Source organism: Talaromyces proteolyticus (assembly GCF_021365285.1).
Source record: "Talaromyces proteolyticus strain PMI_201 chromosome Unknown BGW36scaffold_13, whole genome shotgun sequence".
Taxonomy (NCBI): domain Eukaryota; kingdom Fungi; phylum Ascomycota; class Eurotiomycetes; order Eurotiales; family Trichocomaceae; genus Talaromyces; species Talaromyces proteolyticus.
In genome coordinates, this window is record NW_025764289.1 from 1496351 (window position 1) to 1509093 (window position 12743).

General features: G+C 19.3%; 1 protein-coding gene across 1 annotated transcript; it reads right to left on the reverse strand.

The window, feature by feature from the left end:
• Nucleotides 1-6808: 6808 nt before the first annotated feature.
• Nucleotides 6809-7006, reverse strand: BGW36DRAFT_305956 (uncharacterized protein; the record flags this gene model as incomplete). Its single annotated transcript, XM_046212108.1, has 1 exon — nucleotides 6809-7006. A coding segment is annotated over one exon (198 nt), but the record flags the coding sequence as incomplete, so codon positions are not given.
• Between the last annotated feature and the right edge of the window lie 5737 nt (nucleotides 7007-12743).

Genomic DNA, 12743 nt, shown 5'->3' on the forward strand with positions numbered 1-12743 from the left:
TTTTTCTATCTGATTATTGAAATATGCTCAAAAATAGATAGATAATAATGAATATTATAGAATAGATATAAAAATATATATATTTTTTCTTTAATAGATAGATTAGCTATATAATATAATCTAAAAAATATAAATAAAAAATAGAAAAGATATTATTACTATCTAGATAATTCTTAAATTATAATCTAAATATTAAGAATTTATTATAATATTTATAAAAATATCTAAAATAAAGTTCTAATTCAAAAAATAAGAATTTAATTTATAAAAAGTTGCTTCAGAAATAATTATATAATTAATAATAATTATAAAGAATTAAGATTAACTCTAAATATTTTAATATTATTAATAGAAATCCACTAGTATTCAGATATTTAGATAAAACTGAACCGAAAACCTAAACCGAATTAGACCTAAATAGGCCCTAAAAACCTATATAGTCCTGGACTTAGTGAACCAAACCACATCAGTTCACTGTATATAGGACCAGAACCGGACCATTCGGGTTTCAGATCGGTTTTGGTTCGGTCCGAACCGAACCAAATGACAGCCTAGAGCAGTTACAATTACTATTTATAGAGTCTATTATTAAGTTTGATTATTATATTAATTATATTTATTAGATTGTCTAATTTTATTAATATTTTAGCTATTTTATCTTTAATTTATTTTTTAATTTTTAATAGAATTAATCTACTTTGGCTTTATCATTCTATTTAAGATATAAACTTGTCAAGGTGCGGCAGGCGGATGGGATCAAGGATTGACGATTGACTGGTCAGACCAGGCGGACAGGCAGACAGGCAGGGCTGAATGCAGAATTAAGAATAAGATATAGCTTAAAGAGCTATAATAAGATTCTTATAGTTGAATAGCTTTTTTTAGAATCATATTAAAATACAACTATAATTACATTCAGTTAGATCAGAGGAGTAGATTAATAGATTAAATAGATAAGCTAACATTATAATAATATCTCTTCTCTTAAGACTAAACTCTATCAAGATTAGATCTAAATTTCTAAGAATATTATTAATAGAAGTTAGTAACAATTTTTATATATTTTTTAAGTATTTAATAGACTCTTTAATTAATTTATTATAATTATTCTACTTAATAATATACTTTAGATAAAGATATTTATAGTTTTATCTTTTTTAATAGAAATCTAGAATATCTTTTATTTTTTATTTAATTATATTATTAATTTTAATAAATAAAAATAGTTTCTACTATTATCTAGAGATAAAATTCTTTTAATAAAATAAAATAAATTAACATTAAATATTAGATATATTTTTAAGCTTATAGATAGATTTAGTCAATATATATTCAGATTAATAATCTTAATAATTATAAAAGATTTTATATTTCTCTAATCTAGCTTCTTCTATAATTAGAGAATTTAAATATTCTTAATATCTAGCTAGATCTTCTAGCTTACTTAATACCAATAAATGGATTAGTAATATCTATTCATAGCAGTCTTATAACAGGCTTATACAAATAGTATTTCAATTTAAATAAAATTAATAATTCTTTCTATATAATAAATAAACTCTTTAATATTATAGCTAGCAAATCTATTAAAAATTAGAATAGCTTCAAATCCTATAATTAGATAGAATCTATAATTAATATAAAATAGAGATATCTTTATAATCTTTAAATAGATCAAGTTAGATATAAATTCAACTAGAAGAAGCTAGTTAATTCTCTTATTTTATAAATAAGATATATATATATATAAATATTATTCTAAGATTATATTAATATATTCAGTCTAGCTATTAGTCTTAAAATAATAGACTATAGATAATAGAAATATAATTCTTAAATAATAGATTAAATATTTCTAAAATTTATTAATAAATATAGCTCTTTAATCAGATATAATAATTTTTAGAATTCTATATAATTTTTAGATATAATAGATATATAAATAGATAATCTTTTTAATATTACAAATTCCCTTATAAAGAATAAAATATTTCATTTTAATTAGATAGTTAATCATTACTAATATTATATTGAATCCTAGACTAGCAGATAGATAAATGATAAAATCCATTGATATATCTTATCAGACTCGCTCAGAGATAGACAGTAGATAGAGAATTCCTTAATAAGCTTTATAAGACAGGATAATATAGCAGTAAATATAACAGTTCTTAATCTATTAAATAATATATTGATATATTCTAAATTAATAATATTCTTAGAATAGAAGCTTATAAGTCTTAAAATATCTAAGATATCTAAAAATAGATTTATTATAATAAAGTTATAATAGCTTAGCTTTTAAATCATTATTATTAAATATATAAAGACAATTCTAATATAATAAATAATTATTCTTTTTCTCATAGTCTATTAAAATTATTCTTAGATATTATAGAGCCTTTTCTTATAACACCTTAAATATTAACTAGGCTGTCATTTGGTTCGGTTCGAACCGAACCAAAACCGATCTGAAACCCGAATGGTCCGGTTCTGGTCCTATATACAGTGAACCGATGTGGTTCGGTTCACCAAGTCCAGGACCATATGGTTTTTTGGGGCCTATTTGGGTCTGGTTCGGTTTGGGTTTTCAGTTCGGTTTTATCTAAATATCTGAATACTAGTGGATTACCATTAATAATACTAATAATTTAGGGTTAACCCTAATTCTTTATAGTTTTTATTGATTAGATAATCATTTCCGAAGCAGCTTTTCATGAGTTGAATTCTTATTTTTTTGAATTAGGACTTTGTTTTGAATATTTTTATAAATATTATAATAAATTCTTAATATTTAGATTATAATCTAGGAATTATCCAGATGACGATGATACCTTTTCTACTTTTTATTTATATTTTTCAGATTATGTTGTACGTGTCAAAAGTTGTCAACAACTCGTCTCAAGATCGGAGATCTTAGAGGATATTCTGCTAACATAAGATAAAAGAGTAATATAAGATTAATATTAGGTGGCTATCTATTAAGAATAATAGTAATAGTAAGAAGATTTGTTGAATACTAAATAGTAGTATGCTATTTGAGATGAAGATAAAAGATGATTAACTAAATACATGATAGTAAATGAGTGTCTATATATATTAAGAGATATTAAAGCTATGCTTTAATATCTAGAATTGTTGCTTCATTATATAGAAGCTATACTTCTATATGTTAAAACTCTACTTTGTTAAGTCACATGCTTGGTGTATACTGGAATAAAACATCAATATATAATAATTATATTGCCATATTAATAGCTATGGTTAGGCTAAAGGTATAGTTGTTTTTAATATCATTTCCATAATATATAATTATACTTAATAATAATTTTGTTCATTATTGCTTAAATCTCATTGAATACTTATGTAATAGCATCCATTATAACATTTATTAGCTATGACTTATCAATTTTTGTGATAATCCCCTTTTTTAAAGGCTGGCGTCCTGATAGTATAATAAATAGTCAGCTGTGCTTATATTCTTAAATGAGTGTTTTTATTTTACAATTTCCTATGTTTATAGTAATGGTCTAATTATATTTTTAAAGAAATTTTCTTATATCTAGAAATTGAAACTTGCTGATCATTTAAAAGATAAAAATTTTAAGATGATTATTCCCTGTGTTCATTATATAAATTTAAATAAGTCTTATATAATGGTTAAAAAGTTTTCTCATTATGATAAATATATTCATTTAAATCAAAATATACTAAATCGAAAACTTTTTTTTTAATAAAGAATGACAGCAGTTTATAATTATCTAAAATCAAATTTATATCTAAAAGAAAGAGGTCTTTAAGAAACTTTATTATTTAGAGCTACAGAATAATCTTTTTTAGAAATATACTAGTAATTTTATAGTAAGGAATATATAGGATATTACTAAGCTAAAAAGATTGGAAGAAGAAAAACAAAAAAAAGAAAAGAAAAAGAAATAAGAGAAAGAGCAAAAATTAGCTAAATAATAAGTTAATAAAATAGTTACTATTGCCTTTTAGATTTATTTTAAGTTATTTAAAAATAATTCTCTTAATCTCTTACTCTTTGAATTCCTTAATAATAGAAGGCTTAAATCTTTTCTAAATAATTTAAATGTCTAACTGATTTCTATGAATCATAATTAGATTTATATTCTATCTATCTGATTAAATAAAAGATTTTTCTCTATTCTATCTTTCATTTTTTAATGAAATTAATTTCAAATTCATTATTACTAGCTTCATCTTTATTATTTTCTGGGTTTTTTATAGATTCTAATAATGAGATATAAAACACTAAATGTACTTTTATTCTTATTAATAATTAGAATTTATAATTATCATTAATAAGTTTTTTCTTAATTTTGAAAGGTTTATATTTAATTGTGTTGAGTTTATTACTTAGTTTCTTATTTAGAATATTGAAATTCTTTTATTTTATAGTTCATTATAGAAGATAAACTTTTCCTTCCTTTTTAAAGATTGATACATTCTTGTGCTTTCTATTGTAATAGATTTTTATTCTTTGCTCTATCTATTTGATATTTTATGAGATTATTTGATAGAGTGTTTAAAGATTTTTGGTTTATACTATTGCTATCTCTAATAGTTCTTTTTTTAGTATATTAGATTATATTATTCTTAGGTAGTGTCTAAGATTTACAAAATATGGTACTTATTTTATGATTATATTTATTATATTATTTATTATAAATTATACTATTAATAGTACTTATATCTAATCATTTTATTTTTAATCTATATAGTTCTATAAGTATTATTTAATTAATTGAATCATTCTTTTAGACTAGTTATTAGTCTATTAATGATTTATTATTAATAATTTATGCTCTATTCTATATATTTTTATAATTATTTACTAATAATTTGTTATAAATAGTTTATCTTAATCTATAATAATTTTCTTTAGTAAATTGATCTATAAAAATACTTTTTATAGTATAAAGCTTATATATTGTCTTACAGTTATATTTTTTAATACTGATTATAGAATTATATATTTAGTTAGTCTATTAATAATTATTATAGCATTAATATAGATTATTCTAAAGATGAATTTCTTTAATTCTAGTAATCTTTAAATAAAATTAATAATAATACTTTATTATGCTTTTTTTAGTACTTTAGATATCTATATCTTTCTATAAAATTTATATATTGATAATTTATTCTAATTATAATCTTTATAGTGTTTAATATAATTCTTAATCTTTTTTTTAAGATATAAGAAGTAATATAATTAATTTATTATTTTAACTATTTTATTAATTCCTTAATGTCCTTAGCTAGATAGATTATAGTACTATTTAATGACTTTTATAATTGTTATTTATAATATTCTAATTATATTGTTCTATACTATTAATCTATTTTATAGTATTATTACTCTATTATGTAATTTCTATTAAATTTGTTTATCATTTTTTATTTTTCTTTTTAGTTATTTTTTAAATTTTAATTCTTTGATTTTAATAGCTACTATTAGGATAGTATTATGATTATATTATAATATTTCTAAGTTTTATTTTAGAATGTTTGTTTTTAATGCTTTAATATTAATTATATAATTTAATTATCTGCTTAATATATCTATAGTGATATTTTATTTCTTTAATATATATTTAATTATATATTTATATTATAATAGTTCTTTATACTATTATATTTATTTCTTTAATAATTTCTTAATTATTGTAAAGTATTTTAGATTTTTATGGTTAATTTTCATAGTAATTTTATACTTGGATTCTTAAAGATAATATTACTATTATCAAAATATTTTAATAATTGTTAGTAGTTCTCTATTATATATATTATAATTAAGTTTAGCTTTTATATATTTTCTTAAGTAGAATATAACAGTATATGTTTCTTTATTATTAATCTATTTTAGGATTACTCTGATTGTATATCCTAATATATCTATTTATATAATATTCTATAATTCTAAATTATATAATTTTAAAATTAATATATACTCAATAAGTTTCTTAATTTTTTTAAATATTTATTAACGCATTATTATTTATTCAAATGGTTCATTCTTTTTTATCAGTTTTATTAATAGGATTATAATAGCAGTATATCCTTCTATAAATCTTTGTATATAGCTGGTGACTTCTAGGAATGATTATATATCTATAACATTTATTAGAACTGACCATTCTAAAATAGCATTTAGCTTTTCTTTTAATATTTTAAGCCCATTTAATATATAAACTATTTCTAAATATTTGACTTATATTATATCGAATTTATATTTCTTAATTCCTAGGATAAGTCTTGCATCCTTAAGTTTTATCATAACCTTTTAGATATGTTTATCATATTAATGGAGATCCTTTAAGAATACTATTATATTGTTAAAATATACTGTAACAAAATTATTCAGGTATTTTCTAAACATATATATCATATACCATATAAATTATGCTGATAGGTTTTTCAGTCTTATTAAGATGATAATCTATTCATAAAGTCCTTTATCTGTTAAGAATACTGTTTTATAGATATCTTCTTTGCGTATCTTTAGATTGTAATATCTCCATTTAATATTGAATATTATTATGATTTTTGCTCCTTATAATAAATCTTTTTTCTGCTTTTAATGTGGTGTTTTGTTTATATTATCTATTGTTTGATTATTAACTGATTGGTAATTGTGTACTATCTATAATATTAAATCTTTCTTTGATATAAAGAGATTTGATATTGAATTTACTACTCTAGATTCTTAAATATATCTAGTTAGATAAAATTCATTGATAAATTTATCTTCAGCTTTAAGCTTCTATGCCAATTTTTATCTCTATTTAACTTGCTTTAACATCGATCTTAGCTTTAGGTTTATTATTACTTTATATTTAGATATATGTGTTGATAATTGATATTCTTTTTTTATAAATAATTCAATATAATTATAATACTTCTTTAATAGCTTTTTAAATACTTCTGTAAGTTCTTTTTTATATATTTCTTTTGGCTTTGATCGAGTTAGTACTATTCTTTATTCTATTTTATTAATCTTAGTAATGTTCATTTTAGATTGCTTTTCTATATTTTTATCTATTTATAATATTATATTGTTAATCTTTAACATTTGTCTTTTTCAGTTGATGATTGAATTCTATTTTTATAATTAGATCATTCTAAGAATTATATTATAATGACTGTGGTTTAAAGACAAAATTCTAAATGTTGTACTTGTAATATATTTTCTTAATTTTAGAATTATATTCTTAACTATTCATAGATATCCTTTATTAAAGATAGTTCTATCTATAATAGCAATTGTCTGCCATCATTATATTTACTTTGTCAGTACCTTATGTTTTCTAATAAATTCTTTATTAATAAAGTTTATCAATATTTTAGAGTTAATAAACATTTTTACTAGCTTCTTATAAATTATAGTTTATATAATAGATATATATTCTACTGATTCATTATTAATAGCTATTATAATAATAACTTTCTCTATATATTATAAATAATATCTTTTCTATGCTTCTTAAAATTATATCCATTTTTCTTTAGTCACTCTTATTTTTTTTAATGTATATAGCAGTTATTTATTCTATATTTAATACTCTTAAAATAATTATAGCTTAAATATTTTATCTTTTTATATATATATTAATAATCTTTATATCCTTTAAGACATTTAAATATTGGTTAATAGAGGATTTCTAATAATATAAAAAACTATCTATATAAATTCTTATTTATTTAGTGATATATATATACTTTATCAAAGTATAATATTTAATATACTTCTAAGTGGCTGAATCTACTTAACTTAGAATAGTAGTGATAAGCATAATTATATATATATTCTAATACTCTATTATATAGATATATTTCTTTTAAGTAAAATAGTTATTCTATTTCTTTAGCTAACTTAAGGTTATTCTTACTATAAATTAGATATTTTTTAAATATTTATTCTTAATATCTTTTATATATATTAATATGTTATTATTATATCTAGAATGATTCTTCTTAGTATATTATTTTAGAAGATATATAATAATATAGTTTTTTATTTTTTATATTTTCTATAAACTTATTTTAAGTTTCTATAATCTTATATTTTATTTTAAGAATTTCTCTGAGATTTTTAGGATCTCTTTTTTATTCCTAGGATGTCTTAATTTAATCCTGGGTTTATTATTCTATTTTCTAGAATCTTTTTTTAGTTTTTTCTATTAATATTGATAGATCTCTATATTAGTCATTCTTAAAATAATTAGTTAATAGATTTTATTAATTTTAATTTCTATAGAATATTTAATTTTTAATCTGAGTCTTTATAATTTATTATCTTTTAATCATTATCTTAAAATATTAGATTATATTAGATTTTACTTTCTGATAAAAAACTATCAGTATTTTAATCTATATTATACTATTCTATTGATAGCTTTTATTTATAGATAGATTGATGTCTAGCTTCATTTTTCTAATAAAAGTATGTTTTTTCTAGGTTAGTATTTTCTTTCTAAGTTATGCTTTCCTTAAATATCTTTCTGATATATCTATTAGATTTCTTAGAACTCTCTTATTGCTTCATAATTAGTTTATATTTCTATTTAAATCTTTATTTAATTAACTTTCTTTATATTTTTTAAGATTCTTTTTTTTTTTTTACTATCTATTTTAGTGATTTTCTGGTATAGAATAAAGAGTTATAAATTGATGGCTGCTACTTTTTGATAGCTGACGTCATTGGATTTTTATCCTTATTGACATTCTTTTGTAAAATGTCTTTTTCATCTATATTTATAGCAAGCCCTTTCCTTACATCTTTATTCCTTCTCTTTCTTACTAATAACAGCATTAAGCTGTATCCTAACATCTTTATTATGGTTATAATAAAGCTTTTTTAGCTGTAGAGTATTTACTTATTAATTTTCCCAATATTAGTCTTTCTTTTCTATAAGCTAATTATATTATTGAAAATTAATCTATAATACTATTTCTATCATTTCATAGAAGATCTTTAATCAAAGATTTATTATTAAAATCATATTCTTAATATTTTTCTTAAATCTATTATAATATTAATTATAATATATTTAATCTCTATAATAAAAATTATTAGCAACTTAAAGATATACTGATGTATATTCTTCTATAGATTAGATTTATTAAATATTTTAAATCTTATAGATCACTATTAACTCCTTATTAATGATTCTATAAAATTATTTAAACTTAGTAATAAAATATCTATAATTTATAAATATTAAAATTATTTTTAGATTCTTCTATTTGATGTTTATTTTAAGCTAATTTTTAATATATAGTATAAATCACTTTATAATATCTTTAATTAGAAAACTAGATATTACTAACATTTTTGCTTTCTTAATGTTGATCTTCACAATATTATTAAAGAAGTAGATTCTTATTTAAATAAGAAATATATTAAGTATTCTAGATTTTTCTAAGAATAGTTTTATTTTATTAATCTTTAATCTTTATTCTAAGCTATTAATATATTACTAAGCTATAACATTCTTAAATTTAGTAATTCTGATAAGAGTATCTCTAAGCTTAATTATCAAAGTTTATTTAATTCTATTAGAAGATAAATAACTGTTATTTATCATTATTAAAGATGATATTGCTTATCTATAACTTTTTAAGTGTTATGAGAGTCTTTTATTATTAAAAGTTGTTAATAATTTATTTTAAGATTAGAGATCTTAGAGAATATTCTGCTAATATAAGATAAAAGAGTAATATAAAATCAATATTAGATAGTTATCTATTAAGAATAATAATAATAATAAGAAGATTTATTAAATATTAAATAATAATATACTATTTAAGATAAAAATAAAAGACAATCAATTAGATATATAATAATAAATAAGTATCTATATATATTAAAAGATATTAAAGCTATGCTTCAATATCTAAAATTATTGTTTCACTATATAGAAGCCATACTTCTATATGTCAAAGCCCTACTTCATTAGATTATATATTTGGTGTATGCTGAAATAAGGCATCAATACATAATAATCGTATTGCCATATTAATAGCTGTAGCTAGGCTGAAGATGTAGCCATTTTTAGCATCATTCCCACAATACATAATTGTACTCAATAATAATTTCACTTATTATTGCTTAAATCTCATTGGATGCTTATGTAATAGCGTCCGCTATAACATTCATTGGCTGTGACTTATCGATTCTTGTGACAGTACGGCTAATCTATCTATTAGAGAAAATATATATATATATTTCTGTACCCATTCTATGGTATTCATCATTACCTATCTATTTTTTAGCCTATCTCAATAATCAGATGGATAATTATAATTTAAATAATTAATTTTAATTTTTATATTATTTATCTATCTAATTCATTAAAATTTAGAGAGATTTTAATATATTTTTAAGAATAAAATCTAACTATAGTTAAAAATTCTTTAATACAGTTCGGTTATCTGAATGAAAACCAGACCAGACTCGGACCGATCTAACCATAATTAGTAATTCTTCTTTAACATGGTTCGGTTTCGGTTCGAAGAGCCAGAACCGTTCGGTTTTCGGTTCTGGTTCCAATAATAAGGACCAAACCGAACCGACCCACTTTTGGGTTTGGTCCAGAAACTCAGGACCAGAACCGAACCAAATGACAGCCTAATTCTATCTCATATTTTCTTAAGATTCTTTTTTTCTTTATCATTATCTATTTCAGTAATTTCTTAATATAGAATAAAGAATTATAAATTGATAGTTATTACTTTTTAATAATTAATATTATTAAACTTTTACTCTTATCAATATTCTTTTATAAAATATTTTTTTTATTTATACTTATAGTAGACTTTTTCTTTATATCTTTATTCTTTCTCTTCTTTACTAATAATAATATTAAGCTGCATCTTAACATCTTTATTATAATTATAATAAGGCTTTTTAGCTACAGGATATTTGCTTAATAATTTTTTAATATTAGTTTTTCTATTCTATAAACTAATTATATTATTAAAAATTAATTTGTGATATTATTTTTATTATTTTATAAAAGATCTCTAGTTAAGAATTTATCATTAAAATTATATCTTTAATATTTTTCTTAAATCTATTATAGTATTAATTATAGTATACTTAATCTCTATAATAAAAATTATTTATGACTTAAAAGTATATTAATATATATTTTTCTATAGATTGAACTTATTAAATATTTTGAATTTTATAGATTATTATAAGCTTTTTATTAATAACTTTATAGAGTTATTTAAACTTAATAATAAAGTATTTATAATTTATAAATATTAAAATCATCTTTAAATTTTTTATTTAATACTTATTTTAAACTAGTTTTTAATATATAATATAAACCACTTTATAACATCTTTGATTAGAAAACTAGATACTATCAATATTTTCACTTCCTTAATGTTAATCTTCATAGTATTATTAAAGAAGTAGATTCTTATTTAAATAAGAAATATATTAAGTATTTTAAATTTTTCTAAGAATAATTCTATTTTACTAATTTTTAATCCTTATTTTAAGCTATTAATATATTACTAAACTATAATATTCTTAAATTTAATAATTCTAGTAAAAATATCTTTAAGCTTAATTACTAAAGTTTACTTAATTCTATCAGAAAATAAATAACTATTTTCTATTATTATTAGAGGTGATATTTGTCACAAGAATCGATAAGTCACAGCCAATGAATATTATAGCGGACGCTATTACATAAGCACCCAACAGGAGTTAAGCAATAATAAATAAAATTATTATTAAATATAAATATATATTATAGAAACAATACTAAAAATAGCTATATTTTTAGCCTAGCTACAGTTATTAATATAACAATAAAAGTATTATATATTAACATCTTATTCCAGCATATACTAAGCATATGATCTAACAAAGTAGAGCTTTAATATATAGAAGTATAGCTTCTATATAATAAAATAATAATTCTAAATATTAAAGCATAGCTTTAATATTTTTTAGTATATATAAACACTCATTTATTATTATATATTTAATTAATTATCTTTTATTTTTATATTAAAATAGTATATTATTATTTAGTATTCAATAATCTTCTTACTACTATTATTATTTTTAATAGATAGTTTTCTAATATTAATCTTATATTACTCTTTTATTTTATATTAACAGAATATCCTCTAAGATTTCTAATCTTAAGACGAGTTATTGACAACTTTTTAATAATAAAAGACTTTTATAATATTTAAAGAGTTATAAATAAATAATATTATCTCTAACAATAATAAATAATAATCATTCATCTTTTAATAGAATTAAATAAATTTTAATAACTAAGTTTAAAGATGCTTTTATTAGAATTACTAAACTTAAGAATATTATAGCTTAATAATATATTAATAGCTTAGAATAAAGATTAAAAATTAATAAAATAGAGCTATTCTTAAAAAAGTTTAAAACATTTAATATATTTCTTATTTAAATAAGAATCTACTTCTTTAATAATATTACGAAGATCAATATTAAAAAAGTAAAAATATTAATAATATCTAGTTTCTTAATTAAAGATATTATAAAGTGATTTATATTATATATTAAAAATTAGCTTAAAGTAAGCATTGAATAGAAAGATCTAGAAATAATTTTAATATTTATAAATTATAGATATTTTATTATTAAGCTTAAATAATTTTATAAAGTCATTAATAAAGAGTTTATAATAATCTATAAGATTCAAAATATT